Source organism: Hemicordylus capensis, chromosome 6 (assembly GCF_027244095.1).
Source record: "Hemicordylus capensis ecotype Gifberg chromosome 6, rHemCap1.1.pri, whole genome shotgun sequence".
NCBI classification, from domain to species: Eukaryota; Metazoa; Chordata; class Lepidosauria; order Squamata; family Cordylidae; genus Hemicordylus; species Hemicordylus capensis.
Window position 1 is genome coordinate 35,191,922 of NC_069662.1, and position 23,097 is coordinate 35,215,018.

Genomic DNA, 23,097 nt, shown 5'->3' on the forward strand with positions numbered 1-23,097 from the left:
TAGACATTACAAGAATGAACCCACAACCAAATATCCCTGGTGTGCATGTATTTCTGAGCATGTGGCTGAGCATGGCTGAGCATGGCTGAGGGGTGGGGGTGGGGTGGAGAGAAAAATGTTAGCAACAAAGATAGGAGTCTCTGCTATAACCTGGGTCTTTCTTCCCGTGCAAATTTTATTTTCCCTGTTTTCCAGGTGTTTGGGGCAGGGGGAGGTGCAGATGCACAGGCCCAGCTCCTTTTCAAAACCCTCCCCCCTCAGATAAACAAAGCTGTGAAATGACTGGTGAGAAAACAAAAGAGTTTTAGTCACCTTTCCCGCTCAGAAGCCGAAGGGGTTATGGCTGTCTTGAGGGACTATTCTTCAAGCTGAAAAATTTATCATTCTTTTTGTTCAAGCCCTCTTCCCCCTTCCTCACCATTGAATTCCATTAGCTCCACCCACCTGGTTACCTGTTAACTGTACTCTGAGCCCACAAACATTCTGTCCCATTGACTTATATGGAGGAATTGAGGGGTGGCCCCTAAGGTTTCTTTTCTTCAGATTTTTTGAACCCAGGGATATCTGCGGGTCACCCCAAGTCTGCCAATACTTCCCACTCACCTTCAAGTGCTCCAGTTATGTGTCCATAAGGATCATAACATGTCTAGCTCTTTTAGAAATAGGTATAAGATGTGAAGAAAGACTTCCTTACAGGAAGCAACGCACGCAATCTAGACCAGTGCATTTCAACCTTTTAAGTACAAATATCTCCTAACTTCCGAAATTTTAAAGAATTACTTCAATTTTCCAGTGGATGTTATGTTTATTGTAATGTGTGCCATATGTTAGAAGAAGGGCTGTGTATGGTGCTGAGAACATTTTTTGAACCCCCAGGATGGTCTGTATGTTAGCACAATTCCTATTTAAACATGGCCAGATCCTAAGCTAAACCCTGATAAGAGAAAAAGGCAACCCGGCTGAATAAGTAACTCAGGCAAAAAGGATATATTTTGAGTATTCACCCAACATAAAGAGTCACATCAAACAACCTTGTGTGAAAAAGTATGTGAACCCTTCATTCAGCAACTGATGGCAGCTCCCTGAGGAGCAAAAACTGCAACTAAGCATTTCCTGTGACCAGCAATCAGTCTCTCGCATCGGCTTGGAGGAATCTTGGCCCATTCTTCCATACAAAACTGTTTCAGCTCTGTGACATTTGAGGGCTTCCTTGCATCAACACAGGGGTGTAGTGGCCATTGAGCAAGGGGGGGATTGGTGGCCCCCCCAAGGCTCCCCCTCCCCCAAGCAAAGTGTTTGCCAGCTGGGAGCATGAGGCATGCCCCTCTCCTCTCCAGCCAGACCCCGGCTGGTGAGGGATGGTCTCTCCCTCCAGCTATTGGCCCCTCCCCTGCATCTGATGTCAGGTGCAGGGGGCGTGGCTAGTGCCGAGAACGGGGCTGTCACTGGCTTGCCCCCTTGCATCTGATGTCAGGTGCAGGGGGCATGGCTTCGGATGGGGGTATGGCTTGCGATATTCCAGAATGGAAAGTTCAACTTTTGATTCTGGATGCCCTATTCTGAACGCTTCTGGGCATCTAGATGAGTCATCTAAGATGACCCACAAGGCTCCTGGAATAATGTTCTGTGAACTGTGCCCATAGTGTGGCACACCAAATTATTGCTGGGAAATACAGCACCATTTTGAGAGGGAGAAGGGGCAAGATAAGGGAAATGTGGTGGAGGGGAGTACAAAAGAGAGAGGGGGGGGAAATGAGAGCACAACTAATTCTAGACAGTAACCAGTAGCCAAGGCTGAGCAGCAAAGGCAAACAGGCTCTCTTCTCTCTCTCCTCCTTGCTGGGCTGCTTTCCCTTGTCTCCGTACTGCCTGCCTGCCTGCATCTTGCACACCCCCAAGGGTATGCAAACCACACATTGAGTAACGATGATGTAGACAGAACTCTAGCCTGCTGCTGCTTTGCTGCTAGCAGTCCAGTTCTGGACATCGCCCCCGTCATGGTACTGTGCATGGCCACGGATGTGGAATGCAGCTGATCTTGTGGTAGTGAGCGTGAATCGTCTGCTTCGTTAAGCAGGGTTTGCATTGGACACTAAGCAGCACTCAAATGGCGGTTACATTTGAGTGCTGTAAGATCTTCCCCTTAGGGGATGGGGCCATAGCTCAGCAGAAGAGCATCTGCATACTTGCATGCAGAAAGGACCAGGTTCACTCCCAGCATCTACAGGCAGAGCTAACAGAAAATTCCTACTGAAACCTTGGGGAGCTGCTGCCAGTCAATGTAGACAATACTGGACTAAATGGCCCAATGGTCTAGGACAAGGTTTCTTGACCTTGGGCCCCCAGATGTTGATGGACTACAACCCCCATCACCCCCTGTCACAATGGCTGGGGATGATGGGAGTTGTAGTCCATCAGCAACTGGGGGCCCAAGGTTAAGAAGCTCTGGTCAAGGAACATAGGAAGCTGCCATATACTGAGTCAGATCATAGATCCATCTAGCTCAGTATTGTCCACACAGACTGGCAATGGCTTCTCCAAGGTTGCAGGCAGGAATCTCTCTCAGCCCTCTCTTGGAGATGCTGCCAGGGAGGGAACTTGGAACCCCTTCTGTTCTTCCCAGAGTGGCTCCATCCCCTGAGGGGAATATCTTGCAGTGCTCACACTTCTAGTCTCCCATTCATATGCAACCAGGGTGGACCCTGCTTAGCAAAGGGGATAAGTCATGCTTGCTACCATAAGACCAGCTCTCCTCACTTCAATTCCTCATGTCTGATTCCTTATAAGGCAGCTTCCTATGTTTCTGTGTGCATGCACAATGTCATGGGGAAACACACAGGGTAGGATGAGTGAGTTGAACTGGCAGCTATCACAAGCACTGGCAGAACTAGGTTGAAGACATTGTCCATATGTGAGTGTGCGGAGGGAAAGAGGCAGAGGCCAGAGAAACGTGATGGGCAGGATGTGACACTTTGGCTGCCTCTTGAGGAAGAAAGTCCTAGAGGTTTTTCTCTCTCCTTGAAAGGAGGGGGAAAAATAGCCATTACTCATCTGCATGTGCTACTTTGTTTAAATGCCTGCAAACTTAAAATTGTTCTGTGCCTAACATCATGAAGACTTTGCTTTAAATAGAAAAAGGCTAGCTGGCCACAAGTAAATAAAGGGAAAGGAAAGAAACCAAAACCAGATCATTCTGAAGCTAATCACCTCTGCCAGGGAGCAAAATCCCACTACTACCTCTGCCTGCCTCATATTGCCTCCTAAAGTTTGTGTGGAAACTCAGTGGTTAGTGAAAGGTAACACTGGAAATAGTCAGATGTGTCTCGTCTGTGTGTGTGTGTGTGAGAGAGATTGAGAGAGAGAGAGAGAGAGAGAGAGAGAGAGAGAGAGATTTTGCTGCCCTAGGCAACAAGTAACTTTGCCACCCACCCTGTTTCATATTGTATACATCTGAGGAAGGGGGCGGCGGCAGCATGGTGTTTCATCTTTAGGAGTTTCCACAGATTTCTGCTTCCTTTCCCTGCTCCATGCAGGGAATGTAGGAACATAGCAATGTAGAAACAATAGAAGAAGAAAGCCATGTAGGAACATAGGAAGTTGCCTTATACTGAGTCAGACCATTGGTCCACCTAGCTCAGGGTTGTCTACACTGACTGGCAGCAGCTCTCCAAGGTTTCAGGCAGGAATCTTTCCCAGCCCTACCTAGAGATGCCAGGGATTGAATCTGGGACCTTCTGCAATGAAAACAGATGCTGTACCACTGATCCACAACTCCATCTCTAATGAACCCCGGGGAAGCACGGCTTCATTCACTCAATTAACTTGGATAGAGTGAGAGTAAAAGGGCTACAATCAGAAAAACCTGGAAGGGAAGAAATAGGAGTAATTGACCATACATCTCAGACCCTGGAAGTGTGCTAGAACAGGGACGGGCAGTCTTCAGACCTGTGGGATCTACATTGTTTTTTACTATAGCCCAGTCCACCAACCAGAGCCAAGGGTTAAAAAGTCAATTAGGGGTGGGCATATGCTTAGAATCAAGGGGCATCAGAATGTCTGAGCCAGTGTTCCCTGTAACAGGGAGTCCCAGATGTTGTTGACTACAACTCCCAGCAACCCCAGCTGCAATGGCCTTTGGCTGGGGATTGTGGGAGTTGTAGTCAACAACATCTGGGAGTCCCTGTTACAGGGAACACTGCTCTGAGCCCAGGTTCAGGCTCAGCCCAGGAACTTGTTTCCAGTACAAGAACTGAACCTACAGTACTTCCACACAAAAATCTACTCCTGGTTCCACCTTCTCCCCCACCCCTCGGCTTTCTTAATTTCAGGCTTGAGCAACCTAATTTAGGAGGAAGGAGAAAAAAGCCCTTTTGTTATTCTTGCGGGGGGAGGAATAGGGAGGCCTTTTGCCAATCTACTACAAACCATCCAGAGATCTAGCGGCAGATCCTGATCTACCCGTGCCCCAAAGAGGATCTTCCTGATCAGCCTGAAGCACCTGGAATCTTGGCGTCCTCGGCAGTCCACTGCACTGTCTCGTTGGTGGGGCTAGCCCTCTGTGTGTGGGTGTTACAGAGGAAGCTCCTGTGAAGTGAGTCAGATCATTGGTCCATCTCACGCAGTATTGTCTACGCCAAGGGTTCTTAAACTCTTTGCAGCTACGGACCCTGCCCCGCCTCCAATATCCTCATGTATTACCCATGGATCCCTATCCTATGTATGTATCTTCATAAAGCGCTAGAAAATATTAGAGGGGGAAATGTGCTCACGTTAGTTACTTTCAAGAACTTTATTCTGGCTCAACTTAGCAAATTAAATTTAGTGAAGCAAACCTTTTCTACAGACCACCAGGACGCCAGGTTAAGAACCCCTGTTCTATACTAACCAGTAGCAGCCCTTCAGGGTTTCAACAGGTATTTCACAGTTGTACCTGGAGATTGAACCTGGGACCTTCTGCATGCAAAGCTGATGCTCTTCCACTGAGCTGTACTCCTCCCTCCAGATGATTGGTCCATCTTGCTCCGTATTGTCCATCCTGATTGGGGGTAGCTCTCCGGAATTTCAGGCAGGAAGTCTGTTCCCAATCCTACCTGAGATACCAGGAAATGAGCCTGGGACCTCCTGCGTGCCAAGCTCATGCTTGACTACTGAGCTACAGCCGCAACTCAAATATTGCACATATTGCTATGTTGTGTTCATACCTTTGTTGTGCTGCATCCCTAATTGTCCGCGGGGTGCACCAGTGAGTGGCTGTGTGTGTGTAGGTGGCTATATTCCTCTTTTTCTACAGAAATGAATTATGTTCTCTCTACGTCGTGGTGGGCATGTATCTGGGTACTTATCTGTGAATGTGTGAATAGCCACTGTCCTCACTGGTTTAGGATTACACACATTCAAAGAGGATAGGTTTATCAACAGCTGTTAGCCATGGTGGCTCCATGGAATATCAAGTGCTAAGGGGCAATGGAATGAGTTTACAGGTGAAACTCGGAAAATTAGAATATCGTGCAAAAGTCCATTAATTTCAGTAATGCAAATTAAATGGTGAAACTGATATATGAGACAGACGCATAACATGCAAAGCGAGATAAGTCAAGCCTTAATTTGTTATAATTGTGATGATCATGGTGTACAGCTCATGAAAACCCCAAATCCACAATCTCAGAAAATTAGAATATTACATGGAACCAAGAAGACAAGGATTGAAGAAAAGAACATTATCGGACCTCTGAAAAGTATACAGTGTACTGTGCTTGATTGGCCAGCAGACTCGCCTGACCTGACCCCATAGAGAATCTATGGGGCATTGCCAAGAGAAGGATGAGAGACATGAGATCAAACAATGCAGAATTGCTGAAGGCTGCTAATGAAGCATCCTGGTCTTCCATAATACCTCATCAGTGCCACAGGCTGATAGCATCCATGCCACGCCGCATTGAGGCAGTAATTGCTGCAAAAGGGGCCCAAACCAAGTACTGAATACATATGCATGCTTATACTTTTCAGAGGTCCGATATTGTTCTATTCTTCAATCCTTGTCTTCTTGGTTCCATCTAATATTCTAATTTTCTGAGATTGTGGATTTGGGGTTTTCATGAGCTGTATGCCATGATCATCACAATTATAACAAATTAAGGCTTGACTTATCTCGCTTTGCACGTAATGCGTCTGTCTCATATATCAGTTTCACCTTTTAATTTGCATTACTGAAATTAATGGACTTTTGCATGATATTCTAATTTTCCGAGTTTCACCTGTACATCCCTGTGGTATTACCTAAAACATCTAAATGACCTCTTTGTGAAACAGGACACTGAACTGGCCTAATCCAAGAGGGCTCTCCTTCGCTCGTAATGCAGAGATCTTCAACCTTTAGTCCCCAGGTGTTGTTGGACTACAACTCCCATCATCCCTTGCCACAATGACTGGGTATGATAGGAGTTGTAATTCAACATCTGGGGATTCAAGGTTGGGAGATCGTGCTGTAAAGGAACATGTATCTTGAAGTCTGGGGTTGAATTATGGACATATGAAGCTGCCTTACCCTGAGGTCCTTTTAATTTAGAATTGTCTAATCTGAGACTGTTCACACAACCGAAAACTGGGTAGGACAAGTGTCCTACCCAGGGTTGGAAGTTGTGTGCATTCTGAGTTTTCGGAGGTGTGGGAGCAAACAACTAGATCGGAGGGAGAAGTGATTATGTGGGAGACAGGAGCTGAGTAGGACAGCAGCACCCTACCCAGCTTTCATATCCAGCATTTGACCAAGGTAGGAGGAAACACTGTCCTGCCCAGCTCCTGTCTCACAAGCAGTCACTTCTCCCTCCAATCTAGTTGTTTGCTCCCACACAACCAGAAATTGTGAGTGTGCACAGCTTCTGTAATGGCACAGCAGGGAAATGACTTGACTAACAAGCCAGAGGTTGCTGGTTCGAATCCCTGCTGGTATGTTTCCCAGACTATGGGAAACACCTATATCGGGCAGCAGTCATATAGGAAGATGCTGAAAAGCATAATCTCATACTGTGCAGGAGATGGCAATGGTAAACCCCTCCTGTATTTTACCAAAGACAACCACAGGGCTCTGTGGTCGCCAGGAGTCGAAATCGACTCGATGGCACACTTTAACTTTACAGCTTCCAGACCTGGCAGGACACTTGTCCTGGGTAGGACACATATCCTACCCAGTTTTCAGTTGTGTGAACAGCCTCTCTGACTGGCAGGGGTCTTTCCCAAACCTACTGCCTGCGAGCCTTTATGATGGAGATACTGGGGATTGAAGTGGGACCTTTGGCATGCAAAGCATGCATTTTACTGCTGAGCTATGGCCCACTCCTCTTGTGTTTAGAGTGTCTTAGATGCCAACTAGCCAGCATTTTCAGTGAGACTGCATTCTGTCATGTAATCATTATTAAGGTCTAAACAACAACAACAACAACAACTACTACTACTACTACTACTACTATGCTGCTTTCCAACAAAATTTCCGAAGCGGTTTCCATAGAAAAATAAAGAATACATAAATAAGATGGTCCCCTGTCCCAAAAGGGCTTACCATCAAAAAAAGAAACATAAGGTAAACACCAGCAGCAGCCACTGGAAGGATGCTCTGCTGGGGTTGGATAGGGCCAATTGCTCTCCCTCTGCTAAATATAAGAGAACCACCACTTTGAAAGGTGCATGTTTGCTCACTTAGCAGGGGCCAATGAACTCCCCGTTCTGCTAGGTTCCATCCGTGATGACTCAACAGAATCTTCCCAGGTCTTGCCTGGCTTCATCCAGTGACACACATCCCAAGAGCCAGTACGTTTGAACCCCTAACAAACCCTTATTTGCACACGTTTGTCTGAATGCATTTCATTTGCTGCTTCTTATTGTTGGAATCCATTGCCTTTGACATTCAGACAGCCTCCTCATTCCCATTCACCTATAAGCCAGAAATCCTAGGCCTTTAGTTTCTGCTGGTGTCTTTCCCCACCGTTTCTTCTTCTCTTCAGGTTCCTTTATGATGATTACTCTCTGCCCAAAGGGGCTTACAATCTTGAAATAGTCACAAGGGAGCCCACGGAAGAAACGGCAGGAAATGGCAGGGATAACGGGAAGAATATGCGACTGTAATCCTGCCTTCAGGGACTTGTCTAGATTTTACTTCTTTTGCACAGCATGTAGTGTTCTTAGGTGCTTAATGCATTATTATTATAATAATTACATTGTGAAATGTGTATGAGGCCCAAACTAGTTAGAAGAAGGCCAAATTAGGCATTACAAAGGAAACAAGAAAATGTGGGGTACCCAGCCACATCCTTCCTTCATAGTGTTAATATGATGGCTGACATTTGCAGGGGATAATTCTTTTCCTGCAACTTTCCTCCAGGTTTGGGGTCCTCCACCCCTCCACCCCCGCCAGGCTTCAAAAACTATCCCCCCCCCCACCCCCTAACTAGGCTTCAAAATCTAATGAGTTTTTGCTGGAGAGTTTTTGCAGGAGAAAATTGACAGATAGAAGGGGGTGTTCCTGTTCAAATGTTCCCACAGCCATCAATTCTTCCCTGCAAATACCCTTAGGGGGCTCTCTCTCTCTCTCCTTTTCTTACTTTTTAATATTTTCCTTCTAAGCTTCCAAACTGCACGCACAAACTCACACACACAGGCTCTGGGAAATAACAATTGGGTTTAGAACTTCTACACCTAATCATTATCTCCCAGAAGCCACACACTCACCCTCCTGAAGTTTGAGATTAAACACTTGTCCAGCACTCTAACCACTCCACCACACTTACAGGGGAAGTCCGCCCTTACTGGTCTTCCCCTGTAAGTGTGGTGGAGTGGTTAGAGTGTTGGACAAGGAGCTTGGAAATTTCCGTTTAACTCCCCACTCAGCGGTGAAACTCACTGGGTGACCTTGGGCCAGTCACTCTCTCTCAACCTGCCCTTTCGCATGGGTTGCTTTGAGGGGTAAACCTATGTATGCTGCCCTGAGCTCTTTAATGGGAGGGTGGGATATACATGTATAACCCCACACTCCCAGTTACTGTAGCAAACTGGAGGTTTGACTCCAAGATGCTGTTCTTTTAGTGCTGTAGTGGGTATCATGTTTTGTGTGAAAACTCTGCTTCATGTTGTATGTGTACTTAAAAAAACATCCATCAAGTTACAATTCTACACCAAAGTAAACCATGATTCTGTGACAACTGAAGCTGAGATTTGGAACATAATTATTCAAATTATGCACATGGATATGGTTTATCTTCCTTTGCATAATTTATTCTGCATTTCTAAAACTACTTTGCATGATTCATGCTGTTGTTGCTAGTCATGGGGAAGGCCAGGAGTTATACAGGACACGGCTGGCATTCTTGTTCAGCAACTCCTGTGGATAGTATAATTAGGTAATACTACCCAATTTGGCTAATGTTATATTACCTAAAATAAAGGATTCTCAAGCTTGGGCCCTCAGATTTCTCAAACTTGGGTCCCCAGATTTTTGAACTACAATTCCCATCATCCTCAGCCACAATGACCTTGGATGATGAGAGTTGTAGTTCAACAACACATCTGGGGACCCACATCTGAGAACTCTTGCCTAAAATCAATCTCCAACCTTACAAATTTAAAGCCTACCATGCTTCTCTTTTACTTCTGCTCTCTGACTTGCTAGTAACCCAATTAGTTCCAATTAGTTCTGGAGGGGGATCCAAATAACGGCTTGATTTTCTGTTTTCCCGAAGCTAGGGGAAGAGCCATTTTTATTTCTTTGTCCTGGCAGCCCCTCTGTCTCACACCTAGCAGAGACTAATCTAATTAAGTCAGCACAAAATCTCCTGCACTCCATCTTAAGACTTATAAACGGCAGGCCTTGGGGCTTTTCCATCATACCCAAACATGTCTTTTTCCTCCCACTACTTTTATTTACCTTAACATCCAGCCTGAAGCAGAGTTCTGGAGAACCAAAAAAGCTTGGTGACCATTCTGTGATATTTTAGTTGGTCTTACGGAAGTTATTACCCTACTTTGGTGTTTGGATGTTTCCTCTGGCTTCGGCAATTTCTCTAGGCACAAGCCTCCAACAGAGGAAAACAGGGACACTCTTGTATGCTTTTCACATCCCTAGTGCCAGCTCATGACTTTTGCTGAAACAGAGCACCAAATGGCACCTTTCTCTTGCCTTGCCTTGCCTTACTTTCTCTCTCTCTCTCTCTCTCTCTATTAATACCATCCCTCCAATTCCCTTTTCCTTTTCAAATCGATTCCCCTTACTAATAGTAAAGGAAGGAGGGTGATGAGGAAAAGTGGTGTGGTGCCATTTTGCCTTTCTTCCTCCACAGGGCATCCATGGGGAGAGTGCTGGGTGGGCTGTTGTGCTGCCCATGAGAACAGAACACCTTCTGCCACCTGAGGCAGCCCATTTCACTCTGCTTCATGGTAGGGCCGGCCCTGAGAAACCTACTCTCTAACCAAGGAATGCTGCTTGAGTGCCCGCCCTGCCCCCACCCTGCACACACACACACACACACACAAAATAACGCATGGATCCCCAATAGGATTGCCAGATCCAGATGCCAAAAATAATCAAAATCTCTCTCTCTCACACACACACACACACACACACACACACACAAAGTGGAAATAGTTGGTCTTATTCACTTAAAAGGTCTCTGAGAAGTCTCCACTTTGCATGAATATTTGCATAAAATTTGCATATGCTAATTGGAGTAATATATGCACACTTGGCTAAAAATCAGATAATTTGAGAATAAATAGAACTCACCACTGTGGAGAAGCTGATGACCAGGAGAGCTGTGTGCCCAGTGACAACGGGCCAGCAAGGCGACTTAAGGCTTACTGTGCTCTTCACTCCACCCTTCACCCCGCATGCCCCTTTCGCCACACAGTTCCAACACCAGCCTCCTCTGACTGGATTACAGAATCCCACTGGGACAAATGGTACATTTTCATTTCATTTTTTAGGGTCGCTGGTCTTGTGGTAGCAAGCATGAACTGTCCCCTTTGCTAAGCAGGGCCTGCCCTGGTTTGCATTTGAATGGGAGACTACACATGAGCACTGCGAGATATTCCGCTTAGGGGATGGAGGCTCACCGGAGCCACTTTGGGAAGAACATCAGCATACATGCATGAAGAAGGTTCCAAATTCCCTCCCTGGCATCTCCCAAGACAGGGCTGAGAGACACTCCTGCCTGCAGCCCTGGAGAAGCCGTGGCCAGCTAGATTGACAATGGTCTGACTTGCTACAAGGCAGCTTCCTATGTAAGGGCGGGGGGACTACATACACGTACACTTCTCCACCCAGTTCAAACACCAGCCTCCTCCTCCTCTGGTGGATCACAGAATCCCATGGGGACAAATCAAGTAATGGTGCGTTTTAATTTCATTTGGGGAGTGAAACCACCACGGAACGCTTTTCGGCACAGTTCAACACCAGCCAGCCTCCTCTGGATCACACAATCCATTCCCATGGGACAAACCATGCATGTTCTTTTCATTGGGGGAGGGACGACGCCCCCCTTCTCCACAGTTCAAACAATACTATGGCCTCCCCTCCACAGATTGTGTGCATGCCAAGGAGGGATTAAGCATAACTCCCTGACCTGATGACGAGCATACTCAGCAGGCCAAAGAGGAGACGGCGTCATAGAGAATAGCCCACTGGGCCATTGAGTGTCACTCCAAGGATGAGGCAAGGCTGCTGCAAACACTTGGCAGGTTGGCACAATGGCTGGCAGCAGCAGCAAGCAAACGGGTTCCATGATCGACCGTCATCCTTGTCGCAGCCCCATGGGCAGTGGGAGAGCTTCAGAGGCGGCAGGGAGGCTGCTTGCTGGTTGGCTGGCCACTGGCTGCTTGTGTGCACTGTACAGGCGCACACAGAATCTGATGGTTCTTGAGTTGGGACTCAGGTGGGGGAAGAGGAGCCTCTGATTGGCTGGCGGCTGGCTCATGCAGCAGCAGCCAGCTGCCATGCTGGAAAAAAAGAGGTTGGGCTGATTCCAAGCTCCAGACACCCCCTCTAACCCAAAAATAGTTGGAGGGGTTTGAAAATAGTTGCAATTCTAGTTCCCAAACGTGGGTCCCCAGAAGCTGTTGGACTACGACTACCATCATCCTCAGCTCAATGTCCGTTGTGGCTGGAGGTGATGGGAGTTGTAGTCCAACAACATCTGAGGACTCAAGGTCGGGAACCCTTGCTATAACTCAGGGGTGTTACCATTTCCTCTGTCTCCCTTCCGTTGATATTGAGAGTGTAGATTGTAACCTCTTGGGGCAGACACCTATCCTCTCATCCTTTGAAAATAATGTATATGGAAACAATCTACTATTGATATATTTAATTCTCTTAAATGTACCCGTCACTAATCCCATGCGTGGCAGCCCTCGCGAGAGTTTGTGAGCAGCTGCTGGGGATAAGCGATGGGGATGGGGGAAGAAAACAGCCGTGGCGGCTGGTGGAGCCACACTGGCGGGAGGAGGTGGCCGGCCGGTGGAGCCATGCTGGCGGGCAAAGCCACGCCAGCAGGAGGAGGAGGCTGGCCAGTTGGCAAAGCTGCGCTGACGGGAGGAGGCGGGCGGCCAACTGGAGGAGGTGGGGGCAGGCAGGCAGGTGGGAAGTGAGGCACCAGCAGGTGGGTGGCGAGAAAATGGTGGTGGCGAGAAAATGGCAGCGGCAAGCAGGAGAAAATGGCTGGGCCAAACTAGAGGCGTAGATGCTCTGCGCCCGGCCCAGCTAGTACACAGGAACATAGGAAGCTGCCATATACTGAGTCAGACCATTGGTCCATCTCGTTCAGTATGGTCTGCACAGACTGGCAGCGGCTTCTCCAAGGTTGCAGGCAGGAATCTCTCTTAGCCCTATCTTGGAGATGCCAGGGAAGGAACTTGGAGCCTAGATGCTCTTCCCAGAGCAGCTCCATCCCCTGAGGGAAATATCTTACAGCACTCACACTTCTAGTCTCCCTTTCGTATGCAACCAGGGCGGATCCTGCTTAGCTTAAGGGGACAAGTCATGCTTGCTACCACAAGACCAGCTCTCTTCCATAATAATAATAATAGTAGTAGTAATAGTAGTAGTAATAATAGTAATAATAATAATACTGAGCAAAACTTAAGAATGTTTAATAGCATACAGTATTTAATCTCACACCATGGACCTAGTTGCACTTATTTTAGAACAGTGTTCAACTTCAGCACTTTCAGCAGCACTTACTGTCTTGATGGGTTTGGGATGGTATGGAAAATAAGCATCCCTAGCTTAGATGGCTAGGGATTAGTCAAATTCATGGGGAATAAGCCTCTCAGTGGTTTTTAGACCTGATGACGATATGGAACCTCCAGATTCAGAGGCAATATATCGTGGAATGCCAGTTGCTGGGAAGCAGTAGTGAAAGGGGGCCATTTCAGGGCTACACAGCTTGGGCCCTCCTGCAGATGTTGGACTACAACCTTCATAACCCCGGCCTATTGGCCAGGTTGGCTGGGGATGATGGAAGTGCTGTAGTCCAAAAACATCTGGAGGGCCAAGGTTATGCAGCCTTGGCCGTTGCTTTGAGGCCTGCTGCTTGTAGCCTTCCTGGAAGCATCTGATTGGTCACTGTGAGCAACAGGATGCTGAGCTTGGTGGGCCAAAAGTCTCATTCAGCAGAGCTTTTCTGATGTGTTGACATTCTTAAGCAGTGCACTGGCAGTCTGGGTTCATGTGATTGCAATGACATGCTTCTTCCTCACCTGGCCCTAGCCCACCACCCCATCCAGTCAGAAATGATAGCCAGGAGAAAGGGCTGAAAACTGGTCTTGAGAGCTGGTCTTGTGGTAGCAAGCATGACTTGTCCCCTAAGCTAAACAGGGTCTGCCCTGGTTGCATATAATGGGAGACCAGCACTGTAAGATATTCCCCTCAGGGAAGAGCATCTAGATTCCAAGTGTCCTCTCCAAGATAGGGCTGAGAGAGACTCCTGCCTCTAAACTTGGAGAAGCCTCTGCCAGTCTGTGAAGACAATACTGAGCTAGATGGACCTATGGTCTGACTCAGTATATGGCAGATTCCTATGTTCCTATGAAGAACTGTAGCTGTATGTGCGTGAACAGAAGCCATATTTTAGAAAGGCACCCCCAAATCTCCTCCAAACAACAAAATAGGGACAGAATGGAGACAGTGCTTTACCAGGGATGGGGAGTGGGAAATAGAGGCCGTCCCTGGTTAATAGGAATCCTTGGAGTGTATGCAGGCATTGCCTATGTAACCCGCCACCATAGGGTGGATGTGGTCAACTAGCTACTCTGCTGTGAGTAGATCCAGAGTGACATGGTGGATGGATGGATAGATGGATGGATGGATGGATGGATGCAGACAGAAGCTGAACCAGCCCTAACCCTTTGCCTAGGTGAACAGATGTGCATTTATTTATTTATTTATTTATTTATTCATTCATTCATTCATTCATTCATTCATTCGATTTCTATACCGCCCCTCCAAAAATGGCTCAGGGCGGTTTACACAGAGAAATAATAAATAAGATGGATCCCTGTCCCCAAAGGGCTCACAATCTGAAAAGAAACATGATAGACACCAGCAACAGTCACTGGAGGTACTGTGCTGGGGGTGAACAGGGCCAGTTACTCTCTGGCTGGTAAATAAAGAGAATCACCATGTTAATTATAAAGGGGGGTATTTTGTTTGGCTGTTATTATGTATAGGTATTTAATTACAGGGCTATGATTCTTGAGTTTGTCTTGTGGGCCTTCATGGAAAGCTGCGGGTAAAGTCCTTGAAAACAGAAGAGCTGAATCAAGCCAAGAGTTCAAGTTGGACAGTTGTTTTACTTTCTTTCCCATTGGAGTGCACTGGATCGGTTGAACACTGGAGTTTTTAAAGACAAAAGTGGGGGGGGGAGTGGGAAGACATGCGTGAGAACTGTTAAGTTAAACGTTTCTGTTAATGAGTATTTGCATAAATATACTTATCACGCATTCTACCTTTAATGCTCTCTTGCAAATTCCATTGCTGTTTGGGCCCTTCAGAACCCACGCTACAAAACTGGCGCCCTTGCAATCATGCTTTTGCAACCATGAATTTCTAGGTAGGAAGGTCCCTTTAAAAAGTCCTACTTTTTCCCATGAAGCCTTTGGCACAACCCCATAGTCCCCCATACCTACTGTAACTGGAGGTCAGGCTAAATGTGCACACAGACACATGCACGTCTGCTTCCTCTGAAGCAGAAGTGCCTCTTATTGCACTAAACATAATAGGGACTTCACAAATGCAACGTGGAGCTGCAGCATGGAGAAAGGTTCCCCTAGTGATGTTTTCATTCCCACCCACCCCACCCACCCCAAAGTGGTAATTTGCAAATTACCACTTTGGAAGAAAATAGGTGCTTTGGAGGGGTAATTTTCAGGAGGAAAACAGTGAAGGGGGAAAGAGTTAACCTCCCCCACCTTGCTCCACAGCCCCATTCAATATTGACCCCCCATACACACAACGCAGCTGTTTTTAATGAAATAAGAACATTTCCAGTTCCGAGCATACATCTACGGCATGCATTTGTGTGATCTCTAGTTTATATACATGTATGGCTAAAGTATGTGTAACTGAAATAATGGCATATTCTATCCCCGCATTTAGATATGCATACACACAAACTAGACTGCTTCCTCTGCTGTCTCACTTCTGTTCATATTTCAGCAGTAGATTGTAAGCCTCTTGGGGCAGAGACCTAGCTTCTCAACTTTTGAAACTAATGTATATGGGGGGAAATTACAATATAAAAATAAGAGGAAAGTGGAGTTTCTTAGAAAACTGAATTCCATGGCCAATACTACTTTCCGTAGTTTTTCCTGTGCTTTTGCAGAACTGCTGTATACTAGTAGTCCCATAACCTCCTGAGCTAGATGGTCTCTCAAGTCTTTTCCAAGCGATCCTTCCATTCTGTGCTATCTGTCTGACTGTCTCTTGATGTCTGTGTGTCTCATACTTACAAGAGAGTTTTACAGTAAGTGTAACACCTGAGGTGTTAATACAACTGTTATATATGTGCACATGTTATCTCTCTTGCGCTTATAGCACATAGCACCTCTGTTATTATCACCCGTCTGAAGTATTTACAGTTCAAGCACATCAGTAAATATCAGCAGAGTGCCCAGGAGGTTAGAGAGCTGTGGATTTGCATGCTTGATCAGTTCTTGCGAGTAATTGAGGAAGTTCATGCCCCGATTTGCACCATGACGGAATATCTGATTTCAACTCACTTCAGGCCGATTTTGCATGATGTCGTGGACCATGAAATGGACAATTCCGCAGATGTTTTTTTGAGTCCTTTCCCATCATATTGAAAAATGAAGTCATCTCAGCTTCTGATGACATCATCACTAGCTTGTGATGACTTCAGAGCGGGACAAATAGGAACACAGGAAGTGGCCATATACTGAGTCAGACCATAGGTCCATCTAGCTCAGTATTGTCTACACAGACTGGCAGAGGCTTCTCCAAGGTTGCAGGCAGGAGTCTCTCTCAGCCCTATCTTGGAGAAGCCAGAGAGGGAACTTGGAACCTAGATGCTCTTCCCAGAGCGGCTCCATCCCCTGAGGGGAAGATCTTGCAGTGCTCACACTTCTAGTCTCCCATTCATATGCAACCAGGGCAGACCCTGCTTAGCCGAGGGGATAAGCCATGCTTGCTACCACAAGACCAGCTCTCCTCCCTTGAGGTATACCCCAGACCACAACTCCCCTCCAGTCACCAGATGTTTATGCAAATCGCTTTCCACTTCACTTCCGAAGGGAAGACCTTTCAGGTCGACAAGCCGTTTCATGCCTCTGGTTATGGCAGACTTTGGTGCCTCAGAGGAATGGGGGTGCCTTCGTGAGTATTTTGCAGTCCTAGTCATGGGGAGGATGGGGAGATGGATGCCGAGTGTCTCACCATCGAAAAGGGGACTTCAGTGCAACGGGCCGCCTCGGCCTGACACGAAAGGTAGCTCCATTGCCCCCGAGCAGGCTTGTCTGAACAAACAGGATGGGAAGTGCTGGGGGTAGGGAGAGCCGTGTCCTTTTGGACTAATTATAGACCCTTTCGGCAGGTGCTGAAAATGGGGCAGGCGTCCCAAGGCTGCTCCGCTTTCTGGGACGTCATGTGCTGCTTACATCCAGATTGCCTGGGCCCTGGGGCCGGCTGGAAACTGGGACGCGGAGCACGAAAAGTCAGTGAAGGAGACTGGGGTGGAGGCAGGGGTGGAAGGGGAACGTTTGGCAGGCCTAGGAGGGCAAGGACTGAGGCAAGGCAGGAATTGAGGGCATGGAGGGAAACAGGACAAAGAGGGGCGGAGTCCCATCACGAAATGCAGCAATTAAGAGGGCAAAGTGGGCGGGAGAGTGAGGAAATCCCTCTCTGGGTGCAGTGGGCAGACTTAATGAGAGTTTGTGCAAGTTTGCATATGCTACAACTATCCCTATTTAGCAGAGGTAGTCTGCTAAATATACCACTTTTCAACAACAAAAGTTCTCAAAAGGCTGACTCAGTTCCCACCCCATGCAATTAGGAAGGGGACACACCTATTAGCATGTGCTCCGCAGACATCCCAACGTCTTCCCTGTAATGCACGTGTGTCTGTGTGTGTTTATCTGAATGACCCCTCTACATGTGTCAGTTAGTTCCCTGCTAACTGAGCAATGAGGCATCTTTTAAAGTGGCGATTCTCTTTAGTGAGCAGGGAGAGAGCAACTAGCCCTATCCATCCCCAGCACAGCATCCCTCCAATGGCTGTTGCCGGTTTCTATCTTATGTTTCTTTTTTAGATTGTGAGACCTTTGGAGATGGGCTGTTTTATTTAGGAATATAGGAAGCTGCCATATACAGAGTCAGACCATTGGTCTATCTAGCTCAGTATTGTCTTCTCTGACTGGCAGCAGCTTCTCCAAGGTTGCAGGCAGGAATCTCTCTCAGCCCTATCTTGGAGAAACCAGGGAGGGAACTTGGGACCTTCTGCTCTTCCCAGAGCGGCTCCATCCCCTGAGGGGAATATCTTACAGTGCTCAGACATCAAGTCTCCCATCCATATGCAACCAGGGCAGACCCTGCTTAGCTAAGGGGACAAATCATGCTTGCTCCCACAAGACCAGCTCTCCTCTCCTATTTACTGAGAGAGAGATAAGTATTTATTTACTTATATCTATGTAAACTGCTTTGGGAACTTTAGTTGAAAAGGGGTATATAAATATTTGTCATATTTGTACATGTGCTCCGGATGAACAGTGCTCCCAGACAGTAAATGGATGCACCAGGAGAATGTTGGGACATCTGCGCTGCACTCTCAGGTGGTCTGCTTCCAATCACTGTGTCATCTGAATTGGCACAATGTGGTTTATACCGCAAAATAAAATAGAGGAAAATAAAAATATGGTTCCCTGTTCCAAAGGGGCTCACAATTTTAAAAGAGATACAAAAGAGGCACCTGCAACAGCCACAGGCAATGCACTATGTTAGGCTGAATGGGGATTTATATACTTTTCAAGGAGAAAAGTGTTCAAAGCCATTTATGTAGCAAAAGGAATTGAGAAAAGGAGTCCCTGTTTCAAAACGGCTCACAGCCTAAAGTTCAACATACTGTGCAACCCGATATACGTTTACTCCACAGTAAATCTCACAATGCTCAATGGAATTTACTCCCAGGAAAGTGTACATAGGATTGCAGCCACAAAGGGAAACACCAGCAACAGCCACTGGAGGGGACTCTATGCTGGGTTGAAAATGGGCAGTTATTGCTGCCCCCCCCTGCTAAATATACAAGAACCAACACTAAAAGTGCCTATCTGCCCAGTTAGCAGAGGTTGAGTTCCTGGAGGTGTCATTCTCCAGTGTCCAGCATCCTCCCAAGGGTCTCTAGCAGTTACATTTCTGACTGGGGAGACCACTGTGCCTTTAGTACACATGCATATTAATGCACGTGCATGAACACTAAAGTGCCATCCTGTGTACCACCTGCCATTTCACACACACTTGCGGATGCTGATATATACTTTGAACTCTGGCAGTGTATTATCAGACAATTATGTTTTTCTAATATATGACATTTACCAAAAGACCAAATGCCGTTCTTGGCTTTTAAATCATTGAAGGGCAGGTTATTGCAGAAGATATGAAGACAGAGTCAAATGTAATGAGGATGACCTTGGGGGGAGGGTCACATACACTGATCTTTAGTATGAGAAGAGGCTTGTTACATGCATGTCTACCTTTCCATTTGTGAAGGTTGGAAGGTATGCATTGGCTCAGGGTTATTGGCATGTAAGTAAGTGTGTGTGTGAGAGAGAGAGAGCGAGAGAGAGAGCGCGTGAGAGCGAGCGAGAGCGAGCAAGCATTTATCAAGGAGTGTGTTCTGTGTTATCACATTTTGGGGCTTATTCGCAAAAAGTGCCGCCTTTTCCTTTTCTGTATATCGTGCATGTGCCCATGTCAAACTGGTTGCGTGAATCAGCAGCCATGAGCAAAATTGGCTGGTGTGTGCACCACACGCAGTGTGAAGGGTTCTACACAACAACGCAGTATGTGCAGACTGGCCATTTGTGCATGTGGTTGCTGATTCACACCATCAGTTTGCCACAGGCACGTTTAATAATTACAGTAAGAAGTGGAAACATCCGCACAGTGCTTTTTGAGAGTTCAAGGCATACACTGTCTGAGTAATCCTGTATTATCTCAGTGCATGAAGTGTATGTGTGAGTACACTTCACACATACACTTAGCTGTGCATGGGCTGAAAAAGGCACCCAACATGTCTGTCTTGTGTATCTCCATTTACATGCTTGTGCTTTGCCATCTTCTTCGTATGTATGTTCCCTTGGGTTTCATTTTAGTTGCGTCTTCCATGTCCATATGGAATGCATCTTTGATTCTCTGTGGATCAGGGCCTACCCAACACAATAGACATTACAGGAGGCTGTCTAGGATGGCTACATTCCAAGGGCTCCAAGCTAATCAGGCAAATTGTCTAGGGAAAACACATCCCCACCCCCCACCCCAACCCTTGAGACAAGGTGCAGGGCCAATTGCAAGAGTGATTTTTTCCACCCCCATCTCAGTTTTTCCTGATTGCAGCCCCTTTCTCTCACCCTATACAAGTGAATGGAGCCAAATGCTTCATTCTAGTGAGCAGAGAAAAGGAGCAGCAATTTAGGAAAGCCCTTGAGGAGGAAACACAATCTACCCCCTGCATGCAACACGATGTGAATTAGGTGGCAACCTTATCGTTCACTTAGGGCAGCAAAAGAGCTTGAACTGGTCCTGCTGCGAGTCTGTGTGATTTGTCAGGATCTTGTGGCGTTTGCCTTTTTGTCTGTTTTGTGCCACTATATTTGGGGGTGTGGCGCAGGAGGGGCAGGTCTGCTTCTCACTTGATTAGCCTGTATCCCTCGTTTGTGTGTGTGCCTGCAGGTAGGTGTGCCATGGTCTGTGTCTGCTTGATCTGAGTATATTATTAGCATCACAGTCTCTGAAGTATACTTCAGCGTGTGCGTGCATGTGAGTTAGAACAGCTCCCCAATGTTGTTGGGCTGCAACTCCCTCAACTGCTCAGAGATATGAGTTTGGAGTAATATACAAATATCTCCAATCAATCAATCAATCAATCAATCAGTCAGTCATCCTCAGCCACAACGGCCTTTGGGATCCAAGACTGGGAATACGTAGCCTATGTTGACCGGCAGCAGCTCTTTCAGCCAAAGGTCTTTCCAAGCCCAACTGGCGATGTCAAAAATTCAACCTGGGACCTCTGCTTCCAGACACTGTGGTTGAGGATGATGGGAGTTGTAGTCCAAAAAAATCTGGGGACCCAAGACTAGGAACCATTGGGTTAGAACAGACCTCAGTGGTTTGGGGGTGTAGAGACCACCCCTGCACTCCTGCCTTCTGCTCACCACTCCTCATTCCTTCTTTACTCACCTCCTCCATGGAGCTAACCTTGGATTTCTTTCTCTCTCCACCCTACCAGTGCAGCCAGTGATGGTGCCCAGCACCCCTGACGATGCCCCAGAGCCCCGAAACAAGTGCGGAGGAGGAGGAGCACCTCTCCCAGTGCCCCGAGGGGGAATCGGGCTCGGAGAGCTCCCACGAGGGGCCCAGCCCCCCGGCCAGCCCTGCTAACCCTGCCCACAATCACTCCATGTCGGTACCTGAGGACGCCCACTTCAGTATGATGGTCTTCCGAATTGGTATTCCCGACCTTCACCAGACGGTGAGGACCCAAAATGAGGGACAAGGTGTGGGAGAGCACGAAGAACCACCAAGTGTGACCAAGTACAAACTGAGCTGTAGTGGGAAGCAAGTATGAAATGTGATATCAGGATCTGACTGATTCCATACTGTGTGTTGGGTAGAAATTTCCCCCAGTCCAGATCTATTACAGAATCCCTGTAACAGATGCTGTTGACCCAGTATCCTCAGCTGTAATGGCCCATCCGTGAGGATTATGAGAATTGTAGTCAACAACATCTGGGAATCCCTGTTACAGGGAGCACTGGTTCAGATCAGAACAATAAGTGACACTGGATTTCTTGATTCATTTTTTTCTTCATTTCCCCCCTTCTCCTGCCTTTGTGTGGCTTGGTTCCATTGCTTGAGCCATCTGTATTATTTTACTACATTATAGTTATAATTATAATTTATATACCGCTTTTCAACAGAAAAGTACTCAAGTGGTTTACATAGAAATAATACTACTACTAAAAATAATAATAATAATATAATATAGTTCCCTGTTCCCAAAGGGCTCACAATCTAAAAAGAAACACAAGACACCGGCAACTGCCCGTGAAGGGATCCTGTGTTCAGTCTGAATAGGGCCAATTGCTCTTCCATTGCTAAATATAAAGAGATCTTTAATATCTTTATCTATTCAAAAGATAGATATACACACACACACAAACACACATACACACACACACTAGAGAGAGAGAGAGAGAGAGAGAGAGAGAGAGAGAGAGAGAGAGAGAGAGAGATCTTAAATATTGCAAATTTGGGCCCCTAATCTACTCCTATTCTCAGCCGTGGCATACAGAAGTAATACGTATAATACACACCATGTGGGTTAGGTGAGGAAGGGGCAGGTTAATGAGCAGAGAGTGGGGATGTGTGCTGGGGCCCGATGACCTTCTGCAATGCTGCCTTGCCAAAAGGAAAGAGTGAGGCATAAGGGAAGGGCTGCTGCTGATGGACAAAAGAAAATGGGGCTTCCCTTCTTGGCTGGTCTCCACCCCACCACCTCCTCCATCCCTAGAGGGGTAATTAATGCAGAACTGGATTCATCCTGAGCTCAGCACTAAACCAACGGTACTCCTTTCTCCCTTCATTAGCAATAAAACCAGGACACTCAGCAACGCCTATGCAGGCGCCACCAGCACCAGCCCTTTCATCCGGCAGCCCTTTGATATGGAGAGTCAGCCGCAGCCTCATGCAAAGCAGGCTCCCCTCCCCTCCCTCCCCCAACACCAGCTTCCTTGCATGGCTGCTCACACCCTCCCTGAGCACTCCAGAAGTCACGTTATGTATATAGCAGCTCATTTTCACTTGATGCAACAACGCAAGCCTCACACACACACACCCCTCTCAGAAGGCTGACCAGCTTCTTATGCTTCCATCTTTGCTGCCCACCCTCGTCCACTGGTTCACAAGTGGTGGTGTGTGAAGAGACGGCTCCTAACCTCTGAGAGTCCGTGCTGTTTGACTTCCATAGAACCTTGCAAGTGCTCACAGGCCTCTAAATCCGACCCGAGACCTAGTCCCAGAATACACGTGGCAACAAACAGGACAGTCAGAAAAGCAAGAGGGCCTCTGAGTAGGGATGTGCACGAACCGGTCGCAGGCCATGTTGGAGGTCTGCAAACTGGTTCGCTGGTCTGGGGGTCCGACAGACCGTCACCGGGGTGGAGGGTGTTGCTTTAAGGGCGGGAGGGTTGTACTTACCCCTCCCACCGCTTTTCCCCCTCCGGTGCTCCAGTTTTAAGCAAAATCTTCGGGGTGGCAGCAGTCCTCCCTGCCGCCCCTGCCCCCTTGTTGTTTGCAAAATGTGGAAGTAATTCCCGCACGGAGCTTCCGTG

The 23,097-nt window shown here is 47.2% G+C and overlaps 1 protein-coding gene across 1 annotated transcript in view; it reads left to right on the forward strand.

Annotated features, from left to right (window-relative positions):
• SHANK1 (SH3 and multiple ankyrin repeat domains 1) overlaps positions 1-23,097 on the forward strand; it is a 143,186-nt gene that overhangs the window by 18,065 nt on the left and 102,024 nt on the right. The window contains exon 2 of the mRNA XM_053260515.1: positions 20,994-21,236. Coding sequence (XP_053116490.1) covers positions 21,027-21,236 — 210 coding nt within the window. The 5' untranslated portion in view covers positions 20,994-21,026. The remainder of the gene's footprint in view (positions 1-20,993; positions 21,237-23,097) is intronic.